We start from the raw sequence: 16,785 nt of genomic DNA on the forward strand, positions 1-16,785 counted from the left end.
ATCTAGGATTCTCTACCAAATTCAGACTCGCTACTCTCTCTCTCTCTCTCTGAGACTAAAGACTTCATTCGTTCATCCATCCATAGACATTTTCCTTTTTACGTCCCATCAACTCTGCCTCTCTCTTTCTCTCTCCTTCACCGAAAACGCTCTGCTTCTCACGATAATACTGCATCCAAAATCCAATTAATCCTTTCTTTCCCGTGAAAGATCCTCGAACCTGCAACTAGAACCAACAACAGCCCGAACTCGGTCCGTTGATTGTATTTTTCACAGAAGAATTAAGAAGATGACCCAGTTGTTCCATGTAAAGCAAACCCCACAGGTTCTGTAACCGGTCAGAGGACTGAGATAGAGATAGAGTTGATAGAAAAAGGCAATTTGTTTTTGATGGATTCAGCTTCAGGAGGAGGCGCGGGAGCGTCTGACCCGAATGGTACAGAGGGTCCGGCAGGAGGATCGGGAGAGGTCGGGTCAACGGGACCTCCACCGCCGGCGCCAAGCCGCTACGAGTCCCAAAAGCGCCGCGACTGGAACACTTTTTTGCAGTACCTCAAGAACCACAAGCCGCCGCTGACACTGGCTCGGTGCAGCGGCGCTCACGTCATCGAATTCCTCAAGTACCTCGACCAGTTCGGGAAGACCAAGGTCCACATCGCCGGCTGCCCTTACTTCGGGCACCCGAACCCCCCGGCGCCGTGCCAATGTCCGCTGAGGCAGGCGTGGGGCAGCCTCGACGCCCTCATCGGCCGCCTCCGCGCTGCCTACGAGGAGAACGGCGGCCGGCCGGAGTCCAACCCCTTTGGTACCAGACCCGTGAGGATTTATCTCAGGGAAGTCAGGGAAAGCCAGGCCAAAGCGAGAGGGATGCCTTACGAGAAGAAGAAGCGGAAAAGGGTTTCAGTGGCTGCGAATGTTCCGGTCGAGGGTGGCGCCGGTAGTAGTAGTGGTGGTGGTGGTGGTGATGGCGGCGGCGGCGGTGAGGGCAGCGGCGCCAGTGTTGCTGCCACTGTGGCCACCGCTACTGCTACAGCAACTACAACAGTATAGTTTCCACTAATTTTTGTTTCATTTTCTACTTCTTTTCTTCTCCGAAGCTTTTAAGTAGCTGCTCTTTAATTAATGTGATTATGAATCAGCATATATAACTGGGTCGACCCCAAGAACAAAATTTTAGTTGCAGTTCTCTTCTCTCTTAGAAAGGTAAATCAGGTTTCAACATTAACCTCTGTAGAAGATGAAGAAGAAGAAGAAGAAGAAGAAGATTAAGAATATTTGAAACAAGTTGAAATCTTGAGGACAACTTTCTTCCTCTCTTTTCTCTAATGTTGGTTTTTTCTTGTTCTTGTTTCTTCAAGCAACTCACCTGATATATATATATATATATATATATTATAGCTAGGCACGACTGTTATATAAGCAAAAGCAACTAGCTAGCGGCATCATCTTCTTCAAACCACCTATATCTCACTACCACAGAATCAAGAAGTTCTCTTTCTTATATGTTTCACTGATATTCATTCGTTCTACTCCTCTTATATAGCTTCTGTTTAGTTTCTCTACTTTGTAGAAACTCGCCTTTGGAATTACATGCATCAAACTCATCATTCATACAGGAAAACAAAGAATGCACACGCACACGCACGTGCGCGCGCACACACATTCGATCCTTCTGTTATGATTTTTATCATCAATATTTAACCCGACTTACATAATTAAATTAGGAAAGATCCACCATTTGATTCTTCAAAAGCGTTAAAAAATACAGTAAGGTACTCAGTCGTCTTTCTTTAACCAAAATTCCTTTTCATTTCTTCTTAAAGGAATAATAGGTGGGAAACAGGAAAGCAGCTTGCTTCCCCGTTTATGCTAATGTCTGTTGCCTAAATTTGTATTCTGCATCAGCCCGGCGTTTTGAAATAAAGAGTTTTGGAAACTTGGCGCTTAATTGTTAGTCCAAGCCAAGGAGAGCTACCAATGGAAGGAAAAAAATAGAATGGTGTGATATTATTCTTCTTGTAATAATACATTACTTTAATTAATATCTGTTTTTGATACACACACACAGACACACACACACACACACACATATATATATATATTAAATTAGTTTATAAGCAGTGTGAGTTCACTGAAATGGACAGTGTAAAAACCTACTTTTGTGTGGTTTAGCTGTTTGGGTGATGAACTGCTGGTCCCTTGCCTTGTGGTGTGTTTTAGGAAGTTGGGGCGGGCTACCACCTGGAGAGAGCGATCTTTGATCTGTTTTTATCAATGATACTGTGTATACACACGTGCAGGCTAGGGGCCTCTATTTAGCACACTGCCAACTCCCAGTTTCAGGCGCCTCTTTATATCCTATGTCTTCTAACTTTCAGATTTTCATGTTTTTCGGATTCTGGGTCAACTTGGATTTTGATGTTGCATGCCCTCCCTAACTCTCCTTTTGTGTTCCCAGTTCTGGGTTTGTGTATATATATATAAAGATATATAGAGAGATTAATGGAGATAATTTCATAAAATTTTGAAACTTACATTACATCTTAAATATGATAAAGTGTTTTTTCTTACAATAATTCAATTAAGTATGTACCTTTTCAAGTTTTGAGTGTTGGGTATATATATCTTCACAAAAAAACTAAATATAAAAATGCACTTTCATGTAGCTGCATTTCCCACTTGTTTGTAACTAGCTAGCTGTACCCGCTTGAGAAATAGGAAGTGATAGTGAGAGGATTAAAAAAGTTGAATAATGATGCTTTGTGTTAATTCTTCAGTTTATTTCTCATTACTTCTTTAGTTCTTCCCTCTAATCTTGCCTATCTTATGTATAAGAATTCAGTTCTTGTGTATACATATTATCGATGTGTACTTAATTATGCTTTGAATTTATATATACACACACACACGAACGCTTACAATGTCTGTAAAATTTGTATCTGGATGAAATAAACTTGTCAAAACAGTTTATAATTATTATATAAAACGTTAACTGTCATCTACAAAAAATTTCATGTAAAAGTTCATTATGAAACTAACGTACGTACGTTTCTTTCTGGGTATATATAATAATACAACAATGGATTGGATGCAAGAATCAAACGATATTGGCCTGCTGATCTGCTGCCATTTAATTTATTTTTAGGGCAATTAATTAGCCCCACCTCAGTGTGTGAAAAGGACCCAGTAGCAAACCCTTTCTTGCATTCTGTTCTATTCTATCTTTCTTCATTAATTTAATTATATATGAATTGCTTTCAATATTATATATCATTGTGAATCTTTTTTAAGATAACATGTATAGACCCACCACCAATCACTTGCAAACAAACCCTGCCAATATAATTGAGTACAGCGATTTGATCGAACCCATTTCCAATGAAATCAGCCCACATTTGTTGTATATATATAGTATTCTCGTCTTTGATCATCGTTTTTCTGGTTGTGGTTCGCTATTGTTTGCTTCTTCTGCTGCTGTTGCTGACTTTGTTTATTTTAAGCAAACGGAAATGGATCTCCCTCCCATCAAGACCAGATATTTTTCCATCACTTTCTTGCCTTCTGGCTGCACTACTACGTCCAGTGAATTTAATTTCATTTCGTACGTAGTCCTCAATTTTCTCACCTTTTTCTTGGCAAAATTAATCTAATTCTTGTATATTTATTAATTAAATATATGAAAACTAACTGGCTAGGTATAGCCTAGGTTTTCTATGTTCCTTAGTTATTGAACTTAATTACCCAACATTACACGAAAGCGAAAAAATAAAATAATCATATTTTGGAACTTCTAATCTCCAAGTTAATATATATATATTAAATTAATTAAACTGCCCAGGGTTTGGTTATACAGGTCTTCTGTAGTTTTCCTGCATTTTTGGTTATATATATATATATATATATCTGTGTGGTGTGTGTGATATGTGGGGTAGGAGCAGTCAGGGCTGAGTTTAAAGAAAGAAATGGGAAATCTTTCATGTATATATGGTGGATCCATTTGCTAGGAATTCAAGGGAGAATGTGACTCCTTTTTGTTCTCTTCTCTAACCATGCACAGTGTTCCTTTAACCAGCAGTTGGTTGTCTACCTGAATAATTATATCATTTGTATAAAAATTAATAATAGAAGTAAGACATATAATTAAACTAACAAGTATTTAATATATTTTATTAATTACTTTTTATCGATGCAATATTGACGTGCAAACGATAATTAACTCATTGGAGCAAATGATTTTTCAAAATATTTTAAGTAAATTAATGTTTCCCTGCATGCAAATCACACTTGCTTCGTTATTAAATGAAAAAAAAAAAACAAAACTATAATAATGGATATTAAATCCTTCCTTAATTTGGACCAAAGGATAAAAAGAACACTAAAAATAAAGGCAGATAATAAACAAATAAGTAGGTTGTATAATATTAATTAAGAACAAATTATATAACTCGGTTCTTTTAACTCTTATAATTAATTTTCATTGCCCAATATATTGCAGTAGCAGCAGCCAGTGCTTGTGCTTCTGGAAAAATGGAAAGGCGAGATGGAGAATGTTTTGTCAGCAATATTATATATAATTAGGTTGTATGGTGATTCCGACCTACCACGGGTAGCTTAACCACGTATCTGTTCTAGAAGGAAGTAACACGTTACATTACATTACATTATATTACATGGCAATTATTATTATTATTATAATAATAAGCACCCATGACCTTCGTGCATCCCCATTTTATTCCAATCAAACGAGAGAAGAGAGGATATATCTATCTGTAAGTAAAGTTATGGTTTTGCTTTTTTTTCTTTTTCTGGGTTTTTTGGACATGGAGATATTACGATAATTATGAATCAAACGAGTACGGGAATCATTTTTTTTTTTTTAGAAAAAATTAATAGATAGGAAGAAATATTTGATCACGAAGAGCAAGGACAAGGGGTGCAGCTGCGAGAGAGAAAAAAATGGACATTTATGCTTTTGACGAACTGTAGTTAAGGTCGCCGACAAGATATGTGGAGCTTGGATTCAGGCCCGGATATGGAGCCTTCTTGCTAGTGTCCTTTCACTTTCAAAATTCAAACCTACTTACTTTGCTGGTTCACTCACCCTCTTCCTGCCGCTTTTAACCCACCTTAAATAATTCTTTCTTTCATCATTTTCTCCTCAAACCAAGATGATGCAACGGAACTTATGATAAAATTTTAAGTTACTGAATTCCACTGAAGTGGTTACATTATATATATGGCGATGGAAACCCATATTTATTGATTCTAATTGAGATGGGCGTGGTTCGGATTGGACCCACCCACCCACCAACCAACCAGCGGAACTGACAAAATTCAGGAAAGAAGGGGCCCCCATTTGTGATGGGATTACTACAGTCGTCAGATTTGGATTAGCATACAATACATTTAATTTTGTCTACATCAACGTCGTCTGTGTCATCAAATATATATGTATGCTACCATCATCATCTACAGACCGTATCAGCTAAAATTTATTTGATGAGGAGATGGTAAAAGCCAAACTTGTTCATACCCAGAAGTCAAAAATTTCAAACCTTGTAGTGAGGGAAAAAAATATAAAAGTCGTCGACAGCAGGATTCGAACCTGCGCAGGCAAAGCCCAACAGATTTCGAGTCTGTCTCCTTAACCACTCGGACATATCGACGATTGCAAACGAGTGACTTCTGAAATTAATTGAAAACGGCACCTGGATACCAGCTTACAGCTTCCACACGAAATTGCAGACAGAAAAAAACAGACCTGTGCTAAAGGTGAGTTTTGAACCACAACTCGTCAAACGCAAAAATTACATACAAAATTGTGTAGAGTATTTTAGATTTTTGAATTCAAAACATTGGACCTAAATTCTTATTGCAGGTTTAACGAAGTAATGCTTCTGAAAGATTACATACTTTATATCTACTGCTACCGCTAATTGATCAATTCCATGAGTAAGAACTTGATTTCCCAACCACCACACCCCCGCCCAAAACTTGGGTTTGAGTGTCCTTAATCATTTTATACTTAGTCCTCACGTGGAATTAGGATTAACCAGAAATAACGCCATTTAGTTCATGAAAATGGTACTGTTTGCCAATAGCACAACACGAAAGCCAGGTTGAACAGCTGAGCTACAAATTTATGTTTATTAAATAAATCCTTTGCTCTTTAAACTCTCGATAGAATCCTTGATAATTTCCTCCATGGGAATGAATTGTAAGCCCAAGTCCATCATCTTCTTGGCTCCATCTTTGGTCCTCAGCAATCCAGGTTGAGTATCCTTTGGCAGCCTTCAGAAAAGGGATAAATAGGACGTTAGTAAATGCTGCCATTATATTAATTAAGGTTCGATTCAAGCAAGAGATAAAAAAATAAATAAAAGGAGAGCTACTAGGCAACGTAAAATTCTTAGAAGCCAGCAATTAGAGCATCGCTGGTGAGGGAGCTACATAAAATCCCGAGCTTTGAACTGCACCATCAAGAAAGGATAAAATGATGCTTAACCCACTCCAAAACCCTTTTAAGTTAGTCCATTTGTAATGGGCTACAACAAGAGTTCAATGGATTCTATCTGTGAAACATCAAGTGAAAAAGAGCAGTGGGACTGACCAATGCCAGTTCCCCATCGATGAGAGAATCTATGGTAGATTCCACCGGCCAACTACTCCTCCCTTTTTCCATGGGCATAATGACCCAAAGTGCAATAACTCTTTTAGAAATCTTCTTTTCTAATTTAAGATAGTGTTAATCAATCAAAATATAAATAAAAAAAAGTAAAATATAAAAAGTATTTTAGATAAAAATATTTTTTATTATATTTGTTAAATTTATCTAATTAACTCTTAAAAAAAAAATTACGTAACTTTTTATTTGAGTTTTTTTAATTAAATTTATCTCTTCTCCCTCCAAATAAATTAATCTTAGTTCTTATAAATAAAAAAAAATAACGCATATATCCTCTAGTACATTTTAAAAAATTTAACTAACAATTTGATAAAAATTTTAAAATACTTCTCAATCTTATCTTGATTATTCTATATCTTAGATCGGAAAATATTATAATCTTATCTTACTCATTTTAACAAACACTACCAAAGATTATAATGTATCCACAAATTCTATTCCTCGGGCCAAAACAAGGTTCAGAAGCATGTAAGAGCTATCAAACCAGTCTCCGGCCTTAAAACATTCTAGCAAGTTTGCGAGCGAGAAATTGTTACCTGGGGATATTATATTCAGGACAAAGTTCTGCAACCATAGCTGCGAAGTCACCATAATGTGATATGGCTTCAACACACAAGTGCCTTCCAGTTGTTGACGTATTTTCGTAAACCAATAGATGTGCTAGTGCCACATCTTTAACATGAACAGACCCCATAAAGAAGTCCTCATATATTTCAGTGCAGCCTGGGCAAAGATAAAATGCCATATTAGTCTCTATACCACTTTCCACACTGAGGAAATTATTTCTGCACCTGTCATCCATGCAATGAATCCTTTTACCACTTGGAGAAAAGTGAAAACACCATGTTAGTTTTAGAATGAGAACCTGTGGAAAGCCCTCATAGTTAACTACTGGAACATGAGTTCTTGTTACACAAAACATGAGAAGCATGAAACAAGACGGAATTTGTATCCACATGTGCTTGAGGGTGTTGAGAGCTATTTTTTGGTTCTTCCTTTCCACTTGATTGAGGTTGGACACTCCTTTCTCTACCACCATTATGTATGGGGTTCACCCTCTTAAGGCATATTTTGTAGCATACACATCATTACTTATCCCAAAAAAATGTTTTCAGGGCCAGCTGATTTTCCTATTTCTAGTCTCAGGAATCATGTAGAAAAAAGATAAAAACATCTCACATTGAGTTGATGCAATGTGCCAAAAAGGGATAGAACTACCAAACTTGCACAGCTCCACAATTTGAGGCCAAATTTTTGGGTGCATCAAGTCTGGTGTCAGCTTAAAGCATTATTTATAAGTTGGGAAATGAATAAACAAGTTACTGATTAAAAGGTAAAAACAATATCAACTTATCAGTTAAGTGGAAAACAAATTACAAAAGCCAAAAATTTATCTCTTTTGTGTGTTTCTGTTAAGGGGTTTTAGAATATCTACCCTCTCCTTCCCCTGCACCCAAAAAGGGGCAAAGAAAGACCTAAATTTTCACAAGAATTTGTGATAGCCCTATATCAACTATTTAGAGAAAGAACATCAACAGGTCCATAAAATCAAAGCCAATGCATGTTTCCATGAATTCTCAATAATTTTTTGCACAAATTACCTTGAATAAGGCGAAGAAGCATTAACATGCTTGCATTAAGACCTGGGGGCAGAATAGGGCCCATAACAGTTCCAGGATTCACTACAACGACATCTAGACCTTTTTCCTTAGCAAATTCCCAAGCTGCCTTCTCAGCAAGTGTCTTGGAAACAGGATACCATAACTAGCCAATAAAATAGTACAAATTACAATTCAGAACTAGGAAACCAACAAAAGAAAAGGAGTCCATCATTGTAGCATAAATAAAAAGAAAAGGTCAGAACAACATAATCATTATCTTGCAAGAAAACAGAATTCTCGAGTAAATTTCGATAACACAATAATGCACGACCACAACCAACAAAGAATCTTATCAAGGTAGATTTTAACCAATTTTTAAGTTAAAAGAGATCTTATGTATTTGGGAGGGATGAAGGAAATATGACAAATCACAAGTTGGGAAGCTCAAACCATGCTCAAAGTAATAAACTCCTAGTTAATAGGAAAATTTATTCAATCTAAGCATTCTAGCAAGAATGTGCTTGTAAACTGCATGACCATTCTCGAGGTGCACAAACACACTTATACCCCCAAAGTGAAGTACAACAACAACAACGATCACAAGCCTTAATACCAAAATAAAGTACAAACATAAAAATTTACATACTCCTATTACAAATCATGTACAGGCTCCAAAAATGCTGGTGCTGCACAAACTTACAATGATTTCAGAGTTTCCAAGACTGATATTTGGTAAAAGAGTGAGATATGGTTTTTCTTTTTTTCTTTTTTTGGAGGGGGGGCGCGGTTTGATATTATTTTTCCTTGAAGCACTTCAGGGTCATATAAGTATCCTCAAGAGGTTGATGCTTTGTTTTCTGACATACTTCCAACTATGCAATTTTTACTGAATCCTGCAGGGTTAGTATACAGTAGGAGATATTATATTTTCAACCTGAAAATGTAATTTGTTGTAGCATAATTTAAGATCTTGTTACAAAGAAAATTATTGAAGCCTTCATAATTTTGGTGACTGCTTTAACATACACTGTATCAGACTCGGTGTGCCTTACAAGTACATAAGCCTTCACAATTTAAGTGACGGTTGTCTGGTACACTGTAATGAGATTTTGTGTGCTTCTGATCCCATTCTCACATGAATCAAATTATATGTTTGAAGTGAATGTGTCATTCATAGCCTGAAAAATGCAAATCCAATCAATGTTGTAACCAAAAATGGATTACAGACTAGGAAACTGTTGTAATATACAACAGCGAATCAAACTTGTGTTAGAACAATTTTCAAAATTAATGAAAAATTCCTAGCAATCTCTGAAGAGTCCCCTCTACTAATAAAAAGATACTAATAGTAGTTAATTAACTATTAACTACTCAAGGTAGCCAAAGCATCGCCTCTATTAATGAAAAGATATCAATGGTAGTTAATAACTACTAACTACCCAAGGTAATTAAATTGGTGACCATTCGAATAGTCACAACCCATCAATGAAGAGGTAGTTAAATTGGCGAGTATTCCAATAATCATAACTATTCATAAAAGACATCAAGGTAGGTAATTAATTACTCAAAGTAGTTAATGTTGCGACTATAAGTCACAACTTTTCAGAAAAGGTATTTAGTTCAACATTTACAAAGAAAGTTTCATACCTCTAAATCATCCTTAAGTTTGTTTGCTGCAAAACGGACTTTAAACCTTACATAGTTTTGTTGCACTGGTGAAAACTCAAAGGTTTGAACATTTCTTATGCAGAATGCATTCAAACATTTGCTTATTTATATCCTAAAGTCTATTTCAAGATACCTTAGTGCACATCAATTAATGTTTTTTTTTTTTTTTTGGGGGGGGGGGGGGGGAAGGAATTAAGTCTGAAGGAAAGAAATACACGCCTGGAAACCACACTTTGTATCAAGTCTGAGTGCCTTAACAAGTATAGAAGCCTTCACAATTTGAATGACTGTTGTCTGGTACACTGTAATAAGATTTGGCAAGCCTTTGATCCTACTATCATATGAAATTAAGTGTTTCAAGTGAAAGCGTCATTCATTGCCTGAAATGTGAAAATCTCATCAATGCTGTTGCAGCTAAAAAATGATTATTGCCTAGGAATTCCATTTATACAAGAGAACAAAACAAACAGGCCATTTATATAAGAGCTTCATGAAGACAATAAGACAAGAGCCTAAGTAGAAAACAAGAGGCAAAAATAACAAACAAAGAGTTCAATTGCTACACACTGCGTACGCTTGCATTGATGCAGTCACTAAAATGTGGCGTGTCGCTGTAAGTCTTTTTTTCACCTTACCTAAATTTATCAGTTTCAATACGACAAATTTCAGTTCCATGCTTGTGTAAAAACAGTTCAATAGAGTCAACTGACAATAATATACAAAAGGAAGAAAAATATTGCACAAAAAGGTCCATCAAAATCATGAAAAAAAAAGAAAGAAGCAAGTAGGAAAAAAGGAGGAGGCTCCTCACTCCATTCTGCTTGCAGTAGTCAACGTCGGTCCAGCAATCCTCGTTCTTGACCTTATCGGCCGGCCAGTAACGGCTCGGTGTGATGGCTGATATAGACGAGGTCACGACCACGCGCCGAACTCCCATCTCCTTAGCTGCAGTGAGCACATTGAGCGTCCCCTGAACTGCCGGTGCCAATAGCTCCATCTGCCATTCACATTCACGCTCAATTACACACATCTTAAGCATAATGGATAATTAAACGAAACTGAATGCAAATAAGGACCTCGGGGTCGGTGACTTGATCGACAATGCAGGGGGAGGCAAGGTGGAACACACCGGAGACGCCGGAGACGGCGGCGATAATGGAGCCGGTGTCGAGGAGGTCAATCTGGAAGAGACGGAGGCGCGATTCTGCTCCTTCTAGGGCTTCCAGATGCTTCGTTTCCTTTTCATCCTCTGTGTTAAAAGAAAAACAATCACGAAAATCAAAAATAGATGACGAAACTAGCAATTCTCTTACTCAGCTAGAATTCAACTGAACTGTGGAAGATTTTGGAGAGAGCATGGGAGCCAGAGAGGAGGTGTAAGTACTGAGATCTTTGACGGTGGCATGAACGGTGTAGCCGCGGTGGAGGAGGAGGCGGACCAGCCACGATCCGATGTAGCCACTTCCGCCGGTGACGCACACTACCTCACCGTCCTTCCTAGACATATTTCCCTTCTTCTCTTCTTCGTTTTCACGGTTTCTGTTTCTCCGCTCACTCTCTCAGTCTTCAGGGTTCACTGTCCGTCGCCAAGTGCCGAAATAAAATATTTTCCAATTTGTAGGGAAATCTAAACATAATATTGAAAATAAAGTTATAATTTGATGCAATTATAAAAAGAAAGTACTTTCATACATAAACAACTCTAATAAGGAAGTTAACGTTAATCATTGTTCTTGGAGCATTGAATATTTTTTATTTTTAAATAATATAGTTATTATGTTTTTTATAATTAAACATTTTTTATTGTTCATTGATGTTAAAACAAATATACTTATTATAATAAAAAAAATTAAGTCTAACAATAAGAATATACTAAATACACATTATTATATGTAATTAATACTTTTAAACCATCGCAATGATTAATATTAGTATATTACCGTTTCAATATATGATTCACTCCCTTTATATATTAGCCCTTTATACACTAGTATAAATTAATTTGAGAACATGTTTAACTATAACAAACTAAATAAACTCGAAAGAGAATAATTGGACTAATTTTAAGAATTATTTTAAATAACTCACGTCATTGTATCTGAATGTTTGGAAAATATTATTTTTGTTTAATTGCTTTTCAAAAATGCATATTTGATATGTGATTTCTTAAGTCATTTCTTATAGCTACCGAGAGAATATTCACTTTAACTGTTGCACTATGTGATTTTTTGATAAAATTAAAATAAAATAAAATTGTCCCCCGCGAGCAGCCTGACTCAATTGAGACCTAAGCATCATTCTGTACGGTATAGATGGCGACAAAAGCAAGAAAAGAAAAATTTGCAGCCTCTCGTGTCCAAACTATTAGGCCAACCCAGTATCTTAGAGGAGAGGAGTTAAAAAGTACAGCATACAAGCAATTCTACGATGCCATACAGGGCAACACAGCCGGTCGGCGGTCCTGATGGGTGGGAAAATGCCACTACCCACTAGACTGGCTTAATACCCTTCCTATATATGTTATCCTCCATAATTGAGCATCTTTTGAATGTAAAGACAAAGCAAGAATATCAATAAACAGTAACACCACTCAAAATGAAACAATATATTTGAATGTTCATTTGAGGTAGAGGTACATCATAACAAAACTGTCTTCTACGTGAATGCGCTCAATTCTTCTGAGGATAGAACCAAATCAAAATCGTGGTGGTACTAGGTTATAAGAATTGTACATCCCAACATACAAGGGATCAAAAACAAACTCTGGCGACAGTTAACATTTATGGGGGGGAATTTCAATAAATTATGGAGCCAGACTATTACCATTAGTTCTCTTTTTCCATACTGAATGTGCAAAACTGGAACCAGAGTGTGTTTCCTCAATCATGTCTATCCAAAAATTTCTCTATCAAAACTGAAAATGCAGCAAAGCCTGCACAACCAGCACAAGCTGCTTTCGGACCACCTGAAAGAAACCAAAGTAACACTATTCTGAGCAATATATTTGCAGGAAGATTGAAAGCAAATTTGAGTAAATTGAATATCAGAACATTGCAAAAAGAAAAATAAATGAATATTAGAAACTACCAAGATTCTACACATAACAGCATACAACAGTATTGCCATTTATTTTTCCCAATGATTCCATCCTTGCAAAGACTAGTAGCTCTATCACAAAAAAGCACTTGGCAAAATTTATAAAAGCCCTGTGTGTGTGCGCGCGCGCGCGCGCGCGCGTGTGCCGCGCAGGGTTGGTGGGTGGAGGGGGAGGGGGAATTTACAGCTCGGACACCTGAGATTTAGCAAAAATACAGATGGCATCACCATGTTCTAGAAATGACAGGGACCTCCCTGGATTTTATTAAACTCGTATCACTTTCCTCCTTACCAATTTGATAGCAGAAATAAAATTTTGAAAATGCACTCTCCCCCCATCTTTTTCTCCCTGCCTCCCTCTCTTTTTTGGTGACTGAAATCTTCCCCTCTCCCCTTCTTCATCAACAGCAACAGCAACCACGTTCCTCCCTCTTTACCTTCTCTCTCTTTTTCTCTCTACTGTGTCTCCCTCTCACCCTCCAACCCAATAATGCTGCTGGGTTTACTGGAACCCAGCATCATTGGCCTCCTTTGTGCTGGGTTGGAACCTGGAACCCAGTGATCTCCCCCTCCCTCCCTCTCGCTCTCACCAACCCAAATTTGGCTTTGGCCATGGACGAGCAAGCCCAGGTCAACTATAGCCGAAGCTAAACCCTCAAATCCTTCTTTTTTTAAATATAAAGAGAAAGGAAATATTTTTCTAATTAAAATATGTTTATTGTAACTAAAAACGTATTTTTAATAATTTAGAAAATATATTTTCTGTAAGAGAGGGGGGTAAAATGGTCAATTTTCTCCCTTTTTTTTTTTGGTGGGGATAATAATGATGAATAAATGAGGCTTATGGGGTAGGCCTGACTACAATTCTGAAACCAGCAGTTCCGATTCCACTTTCTGGTGGAACCAAACCGAACAGTCCAGTTCCCAACGATTCTAGTTCCAGTTCGAACTAATTTAATAAAAAGAAAAAAAAAAGCTTGAACTTAATTTATATAAATCAAGTTGCCTACTTATTTTGGGGGGTTTAAAAGAATCAAAGCTCACGTAGTTCACTTACAATTAGAATTTGTAACCCCCTTACCATAATCAGAATTATTTTCTTAAGTATCAGTTATTGTGCATTGTATTATATATTTTATATTTATTTAATTTATTTTTTAATGATTTGAACCGGTTCAGGTTCTAGTTCCTTATTTTTAGAAATCCAAAATGAACCGTAAGTCTTTGGTTCCCATTCCAATTTTTGAATCAAAATCGAAAAGATGGTTTTAGTTCGGTTCACGGTTCGAACCAAACCGTGGTCAGGCCTATTATGGGGAGATCCATAACCAACATGGTGCTTAGTCTTTTTCCCAGGATAACCAATCAGAAAGTCCACAAACTCTTTTTCCCAATTCATTCTGTTGAGAACCTCTGGAGTGTAAAAGGAAGAGCCAAGAAAATAACATATAAGCTCACACATGCAGGTATCTTTATTGATAATGCAGAACAGTAGTTCAACTACTACCAAAGAGTCCAATCTCCAAAACTCTATTTCATTTTTGAACCCAACACCATAAGGCACAAAAGTCTGAATCCCTTTCGGAGAAAAATCATGATGCAATTATTGACCCTTCCTTTTCCAGTGAGAAATACAATTATAATTTGATATGCAAGAAACATTGTAACTTTAAATATAAAATTACGGATTCCGTATGTGAAAATAATAATAAACAAGGAGGAACTACCTTTGGACACTAACAACCTGCAAAGCTAGAATAGGGCATATTCCAAGAAATACAAATCTCCATCACATCACTTCATTAGTGAAGGAAAAAGCATTCAGCATTCCAGGTACAAGGTAACTGTCGTATCCCGTTGGATCCAACAGGGTTTCTTCTAGTAAGAGAGTTTAGCCTGGAATTAAGAGAGTAGGGGAAGGGAAATAGAGAAGAATTGAGAAGGAGAGAATTGTAGAATTAGGGGGAGAATTTGAATAAGAATCAATTCAAAATGTTCGATCGTTACAAATGCATTGGGCCGAGCTTTATATACTCGGTTCCCGGCGGTTGGCGCCAACACAATGACCATTGTTACCGCATTCAATCTTGTATAGGATTCTAGTAATTACACCCACCTCCCCTACTATGTATTTATTACAGTAAGTTCCCTTAGGTACACGACAACTCCCCTCCCCTTGAATTAATTCTTGTCCCCAAGAATGGAAAGCAGGCTGGTTGCGTTGGGAAACTGATGGAGAAATTCTTGGAGGTATTCTCACGTACTATTGTTCGGGTGTAGTGTAGACCATTGTACTAGCACTTGAGTGATAGGGGCCCCTTGTTGAAAGATTACCCTCTTGTCTATAATGGCGACTGGGTGGACTGCTGGATCTTGTTCTCGGAGAGGTACTGGTAGGGGCTGGCTAGCAGTTTGAGTTCCAGTAGCTTTCCTGAGAAGGGACACATGGAACACGGGATGGACTTGGGTTCCTTCAGGTAGCTGTAATCTGTAAGCTGCTGGTCCCACCCGTTCTGTGATGGAGTAAGGTCCGTAGAATATTGGATTGAGCTTAGTCACCTTTTGCTTTGAGATGGACTTGAGTTGGGGCTGGCTGAGTTTGAGGTACACTTCTTCTCCTGCCTCAAACTCTCTTTTCACTCCTCTTCTTATTTGCCATTTGCTTTGTTCGATTTTGTGCCTTAGCTAATTCTATTTTTAGAATTTGTAAGACATTTTGCCAGTGTTATAGGTAGGAGTCCACATCTGTCACCGAAGTTGGCTCTCCACCCATCCATACTAAGTTGGGCTTGTACCCGTATAAGGCCTCAAATGGCATCATCCCTATGGAGCGATGGTGTTTAGAATTATACCACCATTGTGCTAGGGACAACCATTTGTTCCATCCTTTAGGCTGTGCAAAACAAAAACATCTAAGGTTGGCCTCCAAGTATTGGTTGACTCTCTCTAATTGGCTATCGGTCTCGAGATGATAAGTTGTTGACATAAGAAGCTTAGAACCCAATGCTTTTAACAACTCCCGCCAAAATAAACTGGTAAACACTTTATCTCTATCGAAGATTATAGTCTGAGGTACCCCATGCAACTTCACTACATGATCCAAGAATTCTCTGGCTACTTCTTGTGCTATGAATGGATGGGCAAGACTAGGGAAGTGGTTGTATTTAGTCAACCTATCCACCACGACCAATACACAATTCTTCCCTTCTGAGCGTGGTAGCCCTTCTACAAAATCCATTGTAATGTTAGCCCAAGCCCGATCAAGTACTTCCAGTGGTTGTAAAGGACTTGGTTTAGCCACTGATTCATGCTTGCACCTTTTGCGAACATCACACTTGAGTATGTATTCCATCACCAATTTCTTTAATCTTGGTCAGAAGAATACCACCTGCTTCACTTTTCTATATGTATTTTGAACCCCGGAATGTCCCCCTAAGGGTGAGTCATGCGTAGTTTGTAGCATCCTTCCCTTCAATGCCTCATAGTCTCCTATCAATAGTCGTCCCCAATATCGAATGAGGTCGTTATTAAGGGTGTAACCTTGCTTGTTGTTGTTGTCTATGCTCAGTTGTTCCATTAATTCCTTTGTCCACAATCCCTTGTCATAACTACCTGTTACTTTTTGGTACCAATCGAGTATCAACACAGATGTGGCTACACATTGCCCTTCCTCATGGCACCGGGATAACGCGTCGGTTGCCACATTCTCTTTTCCTTTTCTGTATTGAATCACAA

At 37.6% G+C, this 16,785-nt stretch overlaps 3 protein-coding genes and 1 non-coding gene across 4 annotated transcripts in view; 1 reads left to right on the forward strand and 3 right to left on the reverse strand.

Moving 5' to 3' along the window:
* On the forward strand, window positions 1–1,312 carry LOC127797974 (protein LIGHT-DEPENDENT SHORT HYPOCOTYLS 6). Its single transcript, XM_052331221.1, has one exon. It carries the CDS (start codon window positions 391–393, stop codon window positions 1,048–1,050), a length of 660 nt encoding a protein of 219 aa, XP_052187181.1. The 5' UTR covers window positions 1–390; the 3' UTR covers window positions 1,051–1,312.
* A 4,272-nt stretch (window positions 1,313–5,584) lies between these two features.
* TRNAS-CGA (transfer RNA serine (anticodon CGA)) lies at window positions 5,585–5,666 on the reverse strand. Its single transcript has one exon. It is a non-coding gene; the product is annotated as a tRNA-Ser (tRNA).
* A 382-nt stretch (window positions 5,667–6,048) lies between these two features.
* Window positions 6,049–11,556, reverse strand: LOC127797972 (phenylacetaldehyde reductase). The gene is made up of 6 exons (XM_052331220.1): window positions 11,339–11,556; window positions 11,031–11,203; window positions 10,766–10,951; window positions 8,287–8,449; window positions 7,222–7,408; window positions 6,049–6,291 (listed from the first exon to the last, which is right to left on the reverse strand). The coding sequence occupies exons 1-6, from the start codon at window positions 11,457–11,459 to the stop codon at window positions 6,150–6,152; spliced, it is 972 nt and encodes a 323-aa protein (XP_052187180.1). The 5' UTR covers window positions 11,460–11,556; the 3' UTR covers window positions 6,049–6,149.
* Window positions 11,557–12,283: 727 nt separating this feature from the next.
* Window positions 12,284–16,785, reverse strand: part of LOC127798193 (mitochondrial import inner membrane translocase subunit TIM22-4-like) — a 34,251-nt gene continuing 29,749 nt past the window's right edge. The window contains exon 4 of the mRNA XM_052331573.1: window positions 12,284–12,919. Coding sequence (XP_052187533.1) covers window positions 12,834–12,919 — 86 coding nt within the window. The 3' untranslated portion in view covers window positions 12,284–12,833. The remainder of the gene's footprint in view (window positions 12,920–16,785) is intronic.

Source organism: Diospyros lotus, chromosome 3 (assembly GCF_014633365.1).
Source record: "Diospyros lotus cultivar Yz01 chromosome 3, ASM1463336v1, whole genome shotgun sequence".
Classification (NCBI taxonomy): Eukaryota; Viridiplantae; Streptophyta; class Magnoliopsida; order Ericales; family Ebenaceae; genus Diospyros; species Diospyros lotus.

What these genes read in the sequence shown, in the direction of transcription:
- LOC127797974 (XM_052331221.1), top strand. Translation starts at nt 391, where the DNA reads ATGGATTCAGCTTCAGGAGGAGGCGCGGGAGCGTCTGACCCGAATGGT.
- LOC127797972 (XM_052331220.1), bottom strand. Translation starts at nt 11,459, where the DNA reads ATGTCTAGGAAGGACGGTGAGGTAGTGTGCGTCACCGGCGGAAGTGGC. An exon ending in TGCCACCGTCAAAGATCTCA is followed by an intron (nt 11,204 to 11,338) that starts GTACTTACACCT and finishes CTTTTAACACAG; the next exon opens with AGGATGAAAAGGAAACGAAG. An exon ending in CCTGAATATAATATCCCCAG is followed by an intron (nt 6,292 to 7,221) that starts GTAACAATTTCT and finishes CCTTTTCTGAAG; the next exon opens with GCTGCCAAAGGATACTCAAC.